The sequence below is a fragment of the Xenopus tropicalis genome, chromosome 4 (assembly GCF_000004195.4).
Source record: "Xenopus tropicalis strain Nigerian chromosome 4, UCB_Xtro_10.0, whole genome shotgun sequence".
In the NCBI taxonomy this organism is placed as follows: domain Eukaryota; kingdom Metazoa; phylum Chordata; class Amphibia; order Anura; family Pipidae; genus Xenopus; species Xenopus tropicalis.
The window spans coordinates 74,080,847-74,098,653 of NC_030680.2; the positions used below are offsets into that span (position 1 = coordinate 74,080,847).

The window sequence follows — 17,807 nt, forward strand, 5'->3', positions numbered from 1 at the left end:
TAATACTGCTGAGAAGTAGCCCTCAGGGCCCACCAAGATAACCAATATTTTCAGAGCAGTTTAGTAGTACATATCAAATAACGACAAGGGAAATATTCTCTTCTATGGTATTATTCTACATATTCTATAACAAGTGTCTCTCAGCTCCACATTAGCATTTTTTCTAGGGTCTGTACATGTTAAAACTCATAAAGAGAGCAGTCTGGGAATGCAGTTTATTTCAATAATGATCATCAGAAATAAAACTTAAAAAACATTTCAAGGCAGTGGCCCACACAGTGATCTCTCCACCTTTACCACCATCTCCTTTTTTCTATGGGTACACAATTAAAATTTCAAACTAGGCCTGTTTCCTGCCCTTCCTTCAGAGAAACAGTCAGTCAAGTAAATGGAACAAAGAAGCATCTTGATATGTTTATCCCTGCGATGTATCCTTGCATCAAAATAGGCACTGTAGCTAGAATTTGTGGCTGTGCCTCCTTTCCAATAACATGAGGACCAAATTGGCATTCTGTGCAGTCTGACATTTATCTTCTGTCACTTGCAAAATATAAAGCTAAGGCAGTGCTGTACTCTATTCAAGGTCCAACCACTATACCACAGTATTAACTAATGCATATTATAAGAAAAACAATGTTTACAATAGAATTTATTAATATGTTTGATATGTAATACTGTGTTTATAATACAATTAATATGGCTGATGACTCCCCAATCTGATTTTAAAGGAATACGGTAATTGGAAAACATGTTTTTTTCAAATAGCACTTCTCAAACAGAATCCTGCATTAAAATCAGTATTTCAAAAACACAAACAGATTTAGTTTTGAAATTTCACATGGAGCTATCCATATTCTTCACTTCCCAGGGTGCTACAGCCATGTTACTTGTGCTTTGATTAACTTCAGTCACACTTTACTGCTGAGCTGCAAATTGGAGTGATCTCACTCCCCTCCCAGCAGCCAATCAGCAGAACAATGGGAAGGCAGCAAGATAGCAGCTCCCAGTAGATTTAAGAATAGCACTCAATAGTAAGAATCCAAGTCCGGCTTGGGACTCCTCCACTTACATGGGAGTAGGAGAAACAATAGGTTACCTGAAAGAAGTTCTAATGTGTAGCACTGGCTCCTTCTGAAAGCTCAGAAGGAACAGTGCACTAAGATGGCTGCCTACACACCAAAATTAAAGTTAAAAAAACAATCTTTTATTCCTTAAAGGACAATGAAAGGTTAATATAAATTAAAAGTAAGTCTAAAGGCATTATTTTTAAGTACTTACTGCATATCTAAATTCCCAGATCCCTGCTTGTTTCTCTGAGATATGGTGCTGGCAGCCTACAGCAGTGTGAAGACTACAGTGACATCACTGAAATCTCTCTCCCCTTCCTGTAGGCTGCCAGCGGCAGCCTTCCTATTCTCTGATCATGTGTGTAACTTGATCCTGTCTCCTGTTCTGAGCTACACATGCCCACCAGCCAATCAGAAGCGGATCTGGCAGAGGGGAGGGAATGAAACACATGTGCAGTATGAAGCAAGGAGGGAAAGGAAGGGAGAATACCTTTTTAGAGATGGCTGCCTGTTCTAGAAAATGTGAAGTAAGTGTGACTGAGTAAATATTTGATTAGGTGAGCCAAAAGTGTGGCATTTTTACTAAACAATAGGAGGACTATTGGGCAGTATGCTTTTTAAATTTTGACTTGCATTCTCCTTTAAGTTAAAAACCATGAATGGCTACTGAGTAAATTATTTGTTGTGTAAACAGTTTAATTTAGAAATAAAACGTACACCATAAAATCATGACAGGATCCCTTTAAAATAAACCGCTACTGGTTATGAACTTGTTTTGGGAGGTTGTTACTGTACGGTTATAGAAACAAAGGAATAATTAGAATACTATAATAACACTATGGAAGTCCTTGTTAATATAACCTCTTAGCTGTAGCCGATTGTTAAAGCTATGGCACCGGTTGTCAAGTACCCAATTGCTGGTGCTGTAGATATTATGTTGTAACAAAAAGAGCAGTGAGGTGCAAGTGGATACTCCTGGTACCTTCCAACCAGTAACATGCCAAAAAATCAAATAAGAGATCACTTGCTGTAGATTTTATGTTCATGGGTTCCATTGTTTCCTAGGAATTGCAAGTTTCTAGCAAATGCATGGTCAGAAAAAAGCATCAAAGTGGTGGGCGTTTATAGAGTTTGACACAAAGTTGCAGGTTTAGCTTGTGATCCATACATACACTTAAAGAATTCATACACCGGGCATCTTTCAAAGTGTTTCTGTTTGGCAATTAGCTCAAGCAAGAAAATCAGAACTAATGCAGAGATGTTGCTAAACTCACTTCACTGGTTAGTGCCCCGGTCAAGTGAAAACCAAAGATACAAGGAACAAGGAATTATGGTTTATAAAAAGTGCCTGACCATATCTGCACATGTACAGCCACTATTGGAGTTTGGTGTGTGACCGCATCTGGTGTACTTATTCACAGTAAAGATAAAGCAATGTTATTTGTCAAAAAATACAATTAACCTTCATTAGCCTATAAAGCATTAATGACGCTGGCAAAAACAGGACCAATGCTAACAATTGAACTCTGCCAAGGAAATTTTTGTGAAAGATGTATTCCCAATGCCATCTGTGTCATATCTCTATAATTTTAGATCCTCACACACAATTCTTGATGTAATATAATTCCTGCCCCCATTCTGGGCCCCACAGAACAATATTTTTGTTAGATGAGGAAATTAATATCATAGTAAATGTAGCACAACATATAAACCTGTTTTGACAAGCATGTAAAATCCCAGTAGTTCTACATGAAATCTGCACAATGTTTGAACTCCAAGGAAAGAAAGTGTTTTCTTTTTAATTTGACAAAAAATAATAAACTATTTCCCATTCTTGGCCTCACAGAATCATATTTTTGTTAGAAGAGGAAATAAATGTCATACTAAATGAAGCATTATGTGTACACCAGGTTGGAAAAGTAATAAGGAAGTTGTATAAAAGATCCGACGGTTTCTGGCTATAGTTGCTAACATGAACAGGTATGGGACCTATTATCCAGAATGCTCGGGGCCTGGGGTTTTCCAGATCTTTCCATAATTTGGATCTCCATAACTTAAGTTTGCTAAAAATCATTTAAATATTGAATAAACTCAATCGGCTTGTTTTGCCTCCAATAAGGATTAATTATACCTTAGTTGGGATCAAGTACATGGTACTGTTTTATTATTACAGAGAAAAAGTAAATCATGTGTGTGTGTGTGTGTTTTGTGTTTTTGTGTGTGTGCACAACTGGCACTAGCACTGTAACTTGTAAGTTTATGTCAGCCTTTCAGCTGTGCACCAAAGTCTCATTTAAAATGTAACACTCTGAGTTCTAGGAAGAAACCTGGTGCGAAACACGTGGGCATATCAATGCCAAGAGTAGGAAAAGGTCAAGGGATTGTGACACTCGTTTTGACGCCGGGAAAACTAATTCTGATATTGCTGAATAAACAGTGCCTGCCATTTCTACTACTGATGTGCACAGTGAAATAAGGTTACAGTGGTATGATATTAAAATAAACCATTACTTATTCTTTGCTGGCGTGTCTTTGCATTACATTCATAGTACCCAAAGACACGGCCAATAGCAGAACCTGCCTTTGGCAGAAACTAGACAGATCAGATGCTTGTAACCCACTCATATACTTTTTTTTTTTATAGCAATGACAATTCTGTAGTACCCAAGCTGGAGCCCGTGTAGCACAAAGACATTACCATCCCCAAGAAATGCAGCAATACTGCTGAAAAAAAATAAATTATGTGTAGGCAGATTTCCTATCCCCCCCCTTCAGTGGCCCATGAAGGATGTTGTGAAGCGACTCATGTTACCCTTCATTCCGGTACCAATGGAGTTAAAGCTCTAAAGCAGGTCTTATCAGAAATTTCAAATGGCCATTTATCTAAAATAAGTCAAATCTTTCACATCAGACTAGTTTGGTGGGAGCAAACTGTGGACAAAAATTATTTTCATAGTGCAAAGGAATGCACAAACCAATTCACAATCTCTAATAATTTAGACTCAACATTTCTTTCAGATTTCTTTATGTATTGTGACCAACACTCGTATCTGACATAGAACAAGTATAGGATCTATTATTTCCAGCACATATATTCTTATATATTGACAATATAAGGGGCAACCACTACAAATATTCCTACCCCAGACACAGCAACATGAGTCATTGCTAAGCTCTAAAGAAAGCAGACAATGCATGAAAGAGAAGAATGCAGGCCGAAAGGTACAAAGGGTGATTTGTGTGCGCTTGAACTGAGGATTCAAGTGAAACAGACGGTGAGCAACAAACCTGGACGATGGAAAAAAAGAGGGGGGAGGCAACAATCTGTATATAAAGTCTGTACTGTAGATGAAAGCTAGACCTATGTAAAATGAAATGCACAATTTTTATATACATTTAATATGCTCATACTCCTACCCTCATGAAAAGGTATACATGTTACAGAGTAATATTCTGTGTCAAAGAATTTAAGTTTACCTGTTATGTGCCCAAGTATTCACTAGCAGCTAGTATATAATGCTGCAGAGAGCATCCACCACTCACTTGAACACTGAAAATGGACACTTTTCCCTGGAAGTGAGCAATCCTATTCTGACAAACGCTTGTTCAAATCTGTGCAGTCATTATACAGTTTCAGCAGCTGCTTCTCAGAAAAGCATCACTATAAGATCATTAGATAGTCAGGTGGCCAGAAGCCCTGCATCCAAACGTGTGCCATGGGCCATACAGGCTCATTGCAGGATCCCAGTCTGACAAGTACCTGTGCTATCAGCCCAAACATTTCATTAGTGTTTCTTCTAGTAAGCTCAGGATCCCACTTCGACAAGCACCTGAACTATATTCTGACAGAGCGCAGACTGAGGCAGGTGCTTGTCAAAGGGGGGATCCTAAGCACTTATTAGAAATGCTAGTGATAGGTTGAGGCTGGCTGACACAGCACAGATCTGTGGCCTACAGCAAACATGTGAATGCAATGCCTCTGGGCAGCTGATAAGCAGCTCAGAGTGATGTGTTTTTGACAAGCAGCTGCCTAAACTCTATACTGCCAGCACAGATTTGAGCAGGCACTTGTCAGTATAGGATCACTAGGTTTTTATATGAATATGAGACTGCTGTGGGCAACCATGTTAACAGACTTGGCCACAATTTTAATAAATGAACAAAGAGTAATTTGGGCCAGCTCCTGCCAATACAGCGAGCCCCCAAGAGCTCTCTTGGTCATTTTATTTTTTTTCAAGGCTGTAGTTCCAAGGTGGCACACCTGGGGATGATGTGTTCTACAGTAAGCACAGACCATTTCTTCATTGCCTGCTTTATTTTTATTAAAGTTCCCCTGCTTGAGGGCAGTTCTATCACAGGCTTCCTAGTCTAGGAAGGGCCCAGAGATCTTTGCATAATAATATTAATTACCGTTCTATATCAGTAGCTACACACAGATAACAAGCAGACAAAAGCTACTGATGATTGGGATGATGAATCACAAATGCATTTTACAATCAGTCATTAAAATGACAGGCCAATAGAACAAGACAAAATGATTTATTAGGATGGCTCGGTTATTGAAGCCACCACAAAAATTCTGGCTATAACTGTTTAAATTGTAACATTTATTAAGGTTGGCAACCTAGGTCTCAGAATTAATGGGAAAAAAGTAAATACTGTACATATTACAGTAGTACTTACAAATTTATTACCAGAGATTCCATATCCCCTCCCCACCCATGGGGCCTACCAGATGTACCAAGGTGCACTTTGGTTGGCCAGAAGTATTACTGAGACTTGTGAAGGCGGGCCTGGTGCAAATTTTTCATCTGGCACCTTAGTGCTTAGATACTAGATGGCGTAAAAGCAGGATCCAGTTTCTAGGCCAGAAGGCAAAATTATTAGATTGTATTAGAAGAGCAGTAGTTGGAACAGAGATTTGCCTGGGTTGCCAGCAAAAAAAATAAATACATTCTGGACCCCCTCCATAGCCAGGGATTCCCCATGTGTATTCATCAGAGGGGGCAGGACCCTTACACCACTGAGCTGGAAAGTTCTTCTTAGCCAGTGAGCCCAAACTGCAGTGATGGGTGTCACTGAATGGGTATATTTTCTGCCTTGAGCTGCCATATAATAATCCATATAAATAACACTGGATATTATCACTCCAATGTTGATTTATTTTGTTATGGTATCTCTGTGCATGTTAATGATATATTGCATTTAAAAAGAATGGCACTGCTAGACAAAAAAAAAGCAGGTTTAAGGTGGCAACATCATGAAATTGGGTATTAACAAGTATAAAGGCACAGTGTTGCAAGGTGACTAGAAGCATTGCTCAGCAAGTGTCAATCATCAGACAGTACAGGTATGGGACAGGCTTTATTCATCTCATCAAAGTCTTTCAACTAACCATTTATTTATTTATGTAGCATCATCAAGTTATGGTGCCCTTCAAGGCAAATAGGACAATTCAACCCTGTGTTTTGTTGCTCTGTGAGCAAAGAACAAAATGCTCCGAATTGCCATCCACTGATTTATTTAGGGTTAAAAATGCTGAGCGTCTTCAAGCAATTAATTGCCTGCACTAAATTGCACCAGGCGCTTTAAATTCAAAGATAATGGAAGAGTGGAGTGTTAGGTTGCCTGCTCATGCAGCTTCAACATGCTCACAAATGAGACAAATGCTCCAACTCCCCAAATGTGTGAAAGATGATGCTATCTAACATATAGTCATAGTAGATGTACACACTACTGGACACAGCAATCTAATATTTTTCCACTAATGTTTAAAGTATTACACTAATGGCACACCAGTATTTTTGTTTTCAACTGTAGAGAGAACCACACTGATTAAAATGCCACTCGTGCCTGGGTGCCAAACTAAAACAACAGAACAAAGGAGTCTTTGGGTAATGGAACTCGAGGCAATCTGCAGAAATCTGCACATTACTTTTATTGAGGCATTATAATCTGGTAGGCGTTCCAAGAGTAGCATTGGTGGGGGGCCTGGGTTGGTTGTATCTGAAGTGTGCTTTAACTTGGTCTTTAAATCCTATATGAGCAGGGTCTTTTAGATACACTTTGACTTACCTTCTCCCTCGGGTGCCTCCAAATGCTCTGACTTGGGTTCTCTGTGTTGTCCCTCTGCTACTTTTACAGCAACAGCTCGGCAAATAGCTCCAAGTTTTCTGTCCAGTGATCTGACCCCTGCTTCTCTAGTATACCTGAAGTTGAATTGGGAATCCAGTGTATAATATATAGATTTTAAAGTGGTGGACACACTTTTGTAACTGGAAAAATGGCCACCTATCACAAGAATTGAAACAACAGCCAAAGCACTGAGCTTTAACACCCCTCTGAATTGATAATCACCACTCTAGAGTGCTAATGGGTAGTACATTTTGAAATTAAAATGTATTAAGAAGAAACAAAATATATATTTTAAGCAGTCACTTGTTTTTTAAAATGTATGACTGCCCTTTTAAATTCTATCTGTGGCAAACACTGAATTTTCCCCCTGGATGAGTAACTATGACTTGCTGGATTTTGGTTTTCCAGCTACAAATGCAATTGCTCTATTTTTTTATGCGTTTATATTTATGAATGTATGCAACAAAAGCTCTGCCAGTTTGTTTATGTTGGATAACTCATGTATAATTTGTGGCATGCATTGTGGAAGCAACAATAAAAGTTGCAGGTTCATTTAAATTAAAGGGAAAAAAATCTACTAATCTGGCCACAAAACATATACAGAACTCAAAAAAGTAAACTCAAAAAACAAATAAAGGAATAAATAGGAAGGGTGGGGCATTAGGTGAATGTTTTTTATCCTTCAGGACACATTTCCTGTTAACATACCGAGTTATAATCTCCAGAGTAGCTTCCTGAGGAATCTGTATTTGTTCAGGGGTTAAACCGTGCTGGGCAAGTTGCTTTGAGATAAGATGCCTGTGAGCTATTTCTAATTTCTCTTCTTGACTGTAACCTAAAAAAAAGCAGAATTGGCTAACAGGATACACATGCAAAACTAAAAAAAAACAAAAAAACAACAACATAGAAATTGATAGTATTTCGCGTTTGGCCCTTGCAAGGTAGATAATTAAATTTCTGGCACAAAGACAATCCCCCCGCCTTCTGCTTATCTGTAAGCCAAAAAAGTCACAACAAACAGGGAAGGGAGGGGGTTGTTTAAACAGAGCTTGTTATATCTAGCTAAGTTAACTCAATTTTAAATGTTGGGGCGAAGACTGAAGGGGCAATTAGTCACAGCAATTTTTTTTAAAAAAACTAGTCATGGCCACTAATTACCTAGCCAAAGCAACTAGTTGACGTGACACTACCTCCATTCTCATGCAAGTTGCCGCATGCGAAGGTGGCAACTAGTAGCCGCGACTAGATTTTAAAAATTGCAACAACTAATCGCCCTATCTGTCTTCATCCTTAAAAGAATACTGTCATAAGAAAACATGTTTTTTTTTTTCAAAACGCATCAGTTAAAAGAGCTTCTCCAGCAGAATCCTGTTTTCAAAAACACAAAAAGATTTTTTTATATTTATTTTTCAAATTTCACATGGGTCTAGTCATATTTTTCATTTCCCAGGGTGCCACAGCCATGTGACCAGTGCTCTGATACACTTCAGTCACACTTTACTGCTGAGCTGCAAGTTGGTATGATATCACCCCCCTCAGAAGAACAATGGGAAGGTAGCAAGATAGCAGCTCCCAGTAGATATCAGAATAGCACTCAATAGTAAGACTGGGACTCCTCCAGTTACATGGGAGTAGGATAAAAAAAAATAGGTTACCTGAAAGCAGTTCTAATGTGTAGCTCTGGCCCTTTCTGAAAGCTCAGACTCGGGCACAATGCACTGAGATGGTGCCTACACATCAATATTACAGCTAAAAATAAGTATACCATAAAAATAATGACAGTATCCCTTTAAGATAGTGTAAAAGCAAATCCTGCTTTATTACTGCTTTATAATAATAACTAAGTTATTTAAGAAATAAGTTGTTGTTTTTTTTTCAATTTAAATAATAGGCAGAATGTTTTTCGCTGTTTATTATGCGACATATTCAAAAGCAAAAATACGCCAGCAAAAAAGCTGTCAAGGTCATATAGTCAGTGGTAGCTGTCCTTTTTACAACCGGAAGATATTTTTTTGCTTTGTGTTTCAGAGGTTTTTGGGGTTTTTTTTACGCTTTCATTTGTGTGAAATAAAATTCACTTTTTTTTGCATTTTTTCCCACATCTTTTTTCGTTCAAGCTTTTTTTTTTTTTTTTTTTTTTTTAAAGGCTGTTTTAATCATTTGGCATTCATAGTTTTAGAGAAAATGAGTTTAGTAAAAGTTTAAAATGTGAATGTTGATAAATGGGCCTCTAAGGGTAGATGTTCTGAAGGGTAGTTAAGTAGCACAGTGTCTACAGTGTGTGTTTATAATAGTGATAGCCAGTTGTATAAATCAAAATGTTACTGATCTCATTACCTATTATCATGCACCTACAGAATAATTAATTTAACAACTCCTGCATACCTGCAGACTCACTTACAGTACAGTACTTACCTGGCACCTCTATAACCTCCATCCTGTCAAGAAGTGCAGGTGGAATTGTGGAAATGGTATTGGCGGTGGCAATAAATAGGACCTGAGAGAGGTCAAAGGCCACATTCAAGTAGTGGTCAGTGAAGTTATGATTTTGCTCTGGATCCAGCACCTTCAAAAACAAAATGAAAGCAGAGTTTTTGTGTAAACAAGCATGATCTTTTTGGCAGTACTGCACATTAAACTGACAGAAAGAACCCAAACATGATTCTTTGCGGAGTACAATAAAATTAAATGAGATACACATATCTCATGAGGCACATATTAAATACATTAAGACAGAATCCAACAGAAGATGAAACATGTCCAGTCTAATGTATTGGTCAGTATAAAATGCTTCAGGTAGAGAACTCCACAATGTATTCTAAAAAACCCTTTTTGCACTAGTTAGGACTATACAGAATTGTGTCTGACATAAGTTAGAAATAAACACTTGGGAATTAAGAGAGAGTAGGACTAACATTTCAAATTGATTGTTTGTGTGTACTGTGAATCCTATGATCCCAGGAGATGGCCCTTAATTCTTAAAATGGCAATATTCTATTTAGTATTACCCAACTACTATTAAAAAAGTATATTTCTGTTTATTTAGATAAAGCAGGGTTTTACATATGAGCTTGTTTATGCAATATATTTTTATAGAGACCTACATTGTTTGGGGGTATAGTTACCCTTTAAAGAAAGAAATTGGCAACCTCTACAGAGAAGTTGACCTTAGCATGGATGACTTGATAAAACCATTGGTTAATCCCAAAGAAAAATCAGACTGATTAACTGGCCTCTTTGGAGAAAGGCTTACAAGACCGTACAGAAAACACCAACTAGACCAGGCAAAAGAAAATTGTCAGCAGTGAGCAAAACGTGAGCAACCAGTTACAATAAGCCTGCTGGGGCTTTAGGGGTCATGACCACTGATTTCTCAATCAGCCCCTACCCTGCAATTTAATTGCTGCTAAAACAGCAATTTATACGTAGGTTATTTTCTGTAAATATGAATCCACACATTTATGGGAGTGGGGTGAAATTTATAAGCGGTGCTCTCAGGTTGTGCCTCACATAGAACTTGACTAGTACAGTATTAAAACACACAGAGTAGACATGTTAGCGTTAAATAAACCCAAAGGCATAAAAGAACACCAAGGATAGTTGCCATTTTTAAAAAAATACATATTGGACAGTTGTAAATTTAATTTTTAACATATTTTACAGAAATGTTCAATAATCATGCAACATGTTTTAGCATGTGAACTGATTTTAAAAATGATAAATATATCCCATGTACATTGCTTTAAATCATCTACAAACTTAAAGGAACAGTAACACCAAAAAATGAAAGTGTATAAAAATAATTAATATATTATATACTATTGCTCTGCACTGGTAAAAGTTGTGTGTTGTCTTCATAAACACTACTGCAGTTTATATAAATACCCTGCTGTGTAGCCATGGGGGCAGCCATTTAAATTCGAAAAAGGAGAAAAGGCACAGGTTACTAAGCAGATAACATATAAGTAGCAGATTCCCACTGTATTCTACACAGTTTATCGGGTATCTTCTTACAGCATTGGTATGCAAAATAAAATTCTGGTCATTAAAAAATAGGGGCCTATAGCATTTTGGCCCATTATGTGGATTTGCAGCCGTATTTCCAACCAGTGAAGAACATATAAGTAGAGCCCTCAATTTCTCTTTTTTTTAATACTGAAAATAATATGGACAAATGGACATCTGGTGTAAAAACTAATACACGGCACTATAATAAAATGATGTAAAAGTGCTACTACAAGTAGGAAGTACCCCACCAGAACTTTTTTTGTGACATATGGAGCAGGCTATTCATATCCCCTATCCAAACACTTATACGTATATCCAAACATAAATACAATAAGAGTAACATATTACATATAGGACAATCATGACATCCACTATTTTGCATCAGTCAATTTATTATCAGTGTTCTGGTATGCAATATGAAGAGCATATTTGATAATACATCAGAAAGATGTTGAAATGCCCATGTCCAACACTAACACTGGTGACAATTACAATCAGCTGTAAGCCATGGAAGGCACAACAAGTACAAACAACTAATTAATAAAAAAAATTTGCATTCTATTATACAGAGGCAGATTACAGTTTAAATCCCTATGCCTAAAACAGCTCTAGTTTATAATAATAAATGTACTATTATTTATAATATTTGCTTATTATATTATTTATCATTTATAATACTAAAACAGCTTTAGTTTATAATGAGAAAATATGGGATTATGTAAAAAAAAAAAAAAAAGACACTAATGGGCAGATTTATCAAAACATGAGTTTAGAGCTTAAAGGGGTTGTTCAACTTGAATTTAACTTTGATTATGATGTACACATTGATATTCTGAGGCAATTGGTTTTTTTTTTTAATTTCTGTTCAGCGGCTCTACGGTTTGGAATTTAAGTAGCTAACTGGTTGCTAGGGTCTTGTTTACATTAGCAACCAAGCAGTGGGTTAAATGAAAGACTTGAATATGAATAGGAGAGGGGCTGATTACTAAGATAAGTAATAAAAAGTAACCATATTAATACAATTTGTAAGAACACAGAGCAACTGTTTTTGGCTGTTACGGTCAGTGACCCCCATTTGGAAGCTGGAAAAATGTAGAAGTGAAAGGAAAATAGTTTGTAAAAATAAATAATGAAGACATTCTATAGCATACTAAAAGTTAATGTAAAGGTGAACTGCCCCTTTATTACATAAAAACTCACCCACGTTCTTTTTATTCCTATTTTTAGAAGCATATTTATCAAATTGTTCTAACTTTCACTCATTGATAAATACACTTTTAAAAATCCTATAGGAATGAATAGAATGTGAGTGTGCTTTTATGTAAGTCTCACATTTTGATAAATTTGCCACAAAGTTTTCCAAGGTGCAGTAACCCATAGCAACCAATAAGATGCCTAAACAGGCACCCTATAAATGCTACCTTGCTGTACCTGGGCCAATTTAGTGCCTATTTTTTAACATATGGGGTAATGCATATTACTTATTAACAAGAACTTTATTCTTGAGTATATATATTCTTGTATAAAAGTTGGTACATTCTAATTGTACCTTGATTTCCCAATAAGAGCTCACTCCTGGTGAGGGGCACTCATTGTCAATATGTTATTGCTCAGCATCCCCAGTCTTTCAAACACTGTGGTAACTCTGTTCAGAGAAGCATGCTCACCACCACTAAAAGCTAGAGCAGATGGCCATATTGCACCAATCAATTCATTTACTCTGAGAGCTAAGCAACTGAATCACACAGAAAGTGGGGGGATGGGGGTACACCTGTCACTTCATATTCTTTTCAGTCCTGTGCAGACCAATAAATGAAGGGGCTGTAAAACAATCTGTCAAAATTAAACACAAAATTGATGGTCAGGCAATTTGGTGTAAAATAAATGAATAGCCCTACTATATAGCTCCATGTATGGCTACCTTATCATGTTAGAGAAAGTGCTTCCCGGTTGCAAATACTGGGTGCTGGTACTATGATATAGGTTGACTTTTCCTTTTCTAGCAGCTGCTACAGATTTGAACAATGAATAATAAGTGCATTTGCAGAAACCATCCTGATACAGGAATGTGCATGGCAGATAGAAGGAAATCTAAATTGTAAGGCTTTTACTCAACTACAATTAAGACATTTTAGTATTCTTTTTCTATAGTCCTATATCAAATGTCATTATGTTGAGGAAGAAGTGGATAAAATGAAGGGGAACTGTGAAAAAAAGCATGGTTTCTATGTTTGTGGTAGCTTGACAAGGAGCGAATGGCTTTGAGATGTGCAGGCTGGCAGCCCAGTTCAGACAGGCAGACGTGATAGGCGGCTGTGTGTGTCTGGCCGTATAATGCATGGTTTTACAAACTCCATGAAGCATTTAATGAGGCGGCAAATGGATTTTAGAGCAGCATGAAGATTTTAAACTTGAGATGGTCTGAAAGAAGCACATTGTATTTAGCAGTGACATCTCCTCTTTACTGAGAGTTTGCACAACCATGAAATACCGCATGCTTAACACATCTAGGCCTGATATCATATGAAGTAAAGAAGTATGTGCTCTGTATATTTGTTATATATATCCTATGTACCCTCCTTTTGCTATTTTGTAATTATATAAATAATATAACAGGATCACAGTTTAGCAGGACCAAAGAATAATGAATAGTCACATATAACTTTTTATTATTTTGAGTTTTTGTGTCAAGATATGCATTGTAACAAGCTTCAAAATAGTTTTTTCTTTTCGCTTGAATGAATTCCGAAACTTTAGTACTTGTTGCAACAAATACGATTTTGTCGCTCAAATTGTCACAAAGTACAAAAAAGGAAATTGACAAGGCAGAAAATACGCCCAGTTCTAAAACTAAAAAAGTACAAATTTTTCCCATTCGGAGCCAATTGTACTTTGATAAAGCAGCCCCCTAATATCTCTTGACAAATCAGATCTGCTATTTACAATTTAAACATTTAAGGACAGAGATGGATGCAGATATAATATAATTCATATATTACATGTGGAAAATCTGAAATTTAGGATTTTGGCTAATTACCCACTGTCCGTTATAGATAAAAATAACTCTTCTGCATTAACAGCCAAAGTACATAATGACGTCAGTGTCTTCATTTTAATAACATATCTTTGGGTTAATACTCAAGCTGACCTTTTGCACAGTCTACCACTAATGCCTAAACACAGCCGAATGTTGGGTGTTACAATTCAGTACACTACAATCTTTATGTAATTCCTTCATCAACACACAGCTGGAACCATGATTAAGACAGGATATAAAACTGTGAGCAAAACAATCAATTCCTGTGACCCACAGGCCTCGATCAAATTTTACTTGAGGTTGGACTGACCCTATTTATGGCTAGTTTCTTATATGAACTGTTGACTGGCATTGTCATACCAGAGGTGGCAATGCCTGCTGTGAAAAAAAAGGTGTTAAAGGAGAAGAAAGTCATAATCCCTCTGGGGCCCCAAATGTTAAGCACCCACTCAAGGGTGCTACCGCCACAAGGCCAGTTCAGAAACTCCCCTGAGACAGCACCAGCCGCAAGTTACCAGGAGCAGCATAAAGAATTTTGGCATCTGTAAGGCCACCTCAGGGCAGGATAGACCCCAGAAATGCCCCTGCACCTACTAGTGATTACAATCGCTTACCTGATACCCTGGGTAGTGCTCCTGTTCAGGGTACTTCTAAAGAAGTCCAGGCACCAGGCTTATCTTTCTATGAAAAGGTCTGGGAGTGCCTGGGTGTGCTACTTCTAAAGGAGCACCATGTTGCAATCTTTTTCCTCTTCTCGGATCCTCTCTCTGGCCCTGGGCCACGTGCTCATGCCTAGTACAGTGACAAGCTGGCCTTTCACTTTTCACTCTTCTGCACATGCACACCTGAACCAGAATGTCAGACATAGTAATACTGTGGGCCAGAGCAGTTTTCATCAAACAGGAGCACAGAGTAAGCAATTATAAACCTAACATTTTGGCACACCCTGGACATTATTCCTTTTCTGTACCCGATTTTATGTGGAGATCTTAAGCATTACATGTTTAATGCCTTTGCATTTTATAACATGGACATAAAGAAAAAAAAAAGTGGGAAACTCACATTTTTTTTATTCCTGGAACACTACCATTTCAGAGAGGAACAAACATAGTCATGTTTTGTCACGGGAAAAAAATCACAAACGGAAATCACATTGTTCCATTCATTTTTAATAAGGCTAAAATTCTACTGTTTTAACTGACTTCTATAAAAACTCAATTAATTTGCCAAGTTTTTGTGTGTGAATTTTTGAAGTTTTTTTCTTTAATAAATTGTGACTATTGGTGTTTTCAAAACACATTCTCAAGTATATTTGCATTTTTCTCACTCAAATGTTGAAAATTCTGCCTCAAAATCTCTGTGATTATAATTATTAGTAAATATTCTGCATACCATACAGCAAAATATGTATGTCCAAATTGACTTCAGTTTAGAAGAATTATGGCAAAGTGTTTTTCTGGCACAAAATGAATACATTGCAGTCACCAGGCTTTAGTGAAGTGCTTTTTTAAACACAACAAGCTTACTGTAAGACTATTTTATAACTACCAACTCTAGGAAAGCCTTGTGAAATTAAAATGGCCAAGTTTTCCACTGGCAGTGTTTTGCAGCATATAAACACTTTCTGTTGAGAGCTTGCATCCATCTCTCAAAGTTATTTACAAAAGGTCATCTAAAATTAGAACAAATGCACCCCTGTTTTCTATCTGTCATTGGAAATAGGAAGGTATTTTGTTTTCAGCAGTGACTTCGAGGACAGGAAATGTAGGACATTCCAAAGACGCAGCACTGCCATGTAGTGAGATTTCAATACTGTCAAATACATGATATTTAAGTAGATGGAAAATCCCCATCATAAATTTGGAAAAGTAATTAGCAAGCATTCCAACATGTTTTTAATACGGCAATAGCGTTCCAGAACACACTTTCTAATGAACCAAAGCATGCTCATTGTGATTAAATGTTTGTAAATGGATACCATTAGTTATTGCAAAAGAACAAAAAATCTAAAATTTAAATATATATCAGTAACAAATTTTTACTGAACATTTAAACATTATTAACATTTAAAACAATTGCAGAATATCATTTTCATATATCACTAACAGGTTATGCAGTAAATACAGAGCTAATAAACTACAATTAAATAGCTTTTTGGTGTCTTGCTTGCAGACTTAAGGCTAATAGGGGGGAGCAAATCTGCAATTGACAAAGTTACTTCAGCTGAACTACGGCTCAGCATTTTTTGGGGTCAACTTATTTAAACAGGGTAATATACATGCCATATGCCAGTAATTTCCTATGAAATAGGGCCCTCTGCTGCCTTGTCCCACCAATAGTGGGAAAAACATATGGAATAGTTCAAAACTGTGAGGTTGGCCCTTCAGGACGGCCTGGAACAGGGACTGTTTAAATTTGTAGAGAATGGCTATTAGCTGTCTTACATGCCCTTGGAAGCCTAGTTTAAATGTTGGGGTTAAAAGAAAAAGTAAACCCTAAGAAACAAATATGGCTTTAAATGCCAGACAGTAAATGGATAGAGGTGTATCTTTTATGCCTATGCTTTTTCCTGTTACATTTAAAACATTTCATGTCATGTGTTCAGAGCTTTTAGAGCATGCGGTAAGGAAATGACCTTGTTGCGGCCTGTGCCTTCTGCCACTCCATACCTGGGCGGGTAGGCAGTGGAAGGGGGGACACCTATGTGCCTTCCCCTGCTCGCCCCTTTAGCGCAGGCAGCACTTAGCTCTAGGCGCAGACCACAGTTCTCCGAAACAGAGCACAGAGGCCTGCAGCTATTTGCACAAACCCAGGGGCAGCATGCAAAGTGCAAAAGGAACCTTAGCAACTATCTTTTTATACAGCTGCCTCTACCTGACTTTATATCATACCATTTTTATAAATTGCTTTCTGTCATGCTTATTGGTAATCATTTTGCTCAGTGTCAGACTGGGTTGCCTGGGGCCCACCAGGCTGCCACCTCAGGGGCCCACCACCCCAGAAATCACCAGAAGCTACCAGCCTTTAATACCCCCCCCCCCACTGCATAATTTCTACGTCTGCAATAGGGGGTGGGGGTGGAGCGCTCAAGGTTCCTGGCAGGGAACAGACCTGGGTCAGCAGGCCCTCCAAGTTTTTTCTCGGTGTCCCGCTGGCCTAGTCCAACCCTGATTCTGCTTACTGTGCAAAGGCATAATTATAGCCTCAAAATACAGAAAAAATGGTAATAAATTAACACTAGTGACATTCATCCAGTTTAAAAAGCACTCATTTAGTAAGCTAAATTGTAGCACAGTTGTGATACAACTTAGGGCAGAGCAGTTGGCTTAATGGCAGACAAACAGCAGTGCTCTCCCCAGACAGTTTTTGCTGGACAGATCTCCCATCAATGATTCATACCTGTCTAGCACCATCCTTGGCAACATCCTGCACAGTAACAGAATAACTTTACAAAAGCTGGTAGGACTTGTATTGTATTTTGCACTGTATCTGCAAAAGCACACAGTCCTACTGCCTTCTGTAAATACTCTTTCAGCTGGTGGGGAAGCAGTTAATTTTTT

At 37.6% G+C, this 17,807-nt stretch overlaps 1 protein-coding gene across 1 annotated transcript in view; it reads right to left on the minus strand.

Moving 5' to 3' along the window:
• The window catches only part of lonp2 (lon peptidase 2, peroxisomal), a 66,465-nt gene that overhangs the window by 18,350 nt on the left and 30,308 nt on the right, over nucleotides 1–17,807 (minus strand). Inside the window, exons 9-11 of the mRNA XM_031900823.1 lie at nucleotides 9,618–9,768; nucleotides 7,911–8,037; nucleotides 7,143–7,276 (exon numbers count right to left, since the gene is read on the minus strand). Of these exons, the coding sequence (XP_031756683.1) occupies nucleotides 7,143–7,276; nucleotides 7,911–8,037; nucleotides 9,618–9,768 (412 nt within the window). The remainder of the gene's footprint in view (nucleotides 1–7,142; nucleotides 7,277–7,910; nucleotides 8,038–9,617; nucleotides 9,769–17,807) is intronic.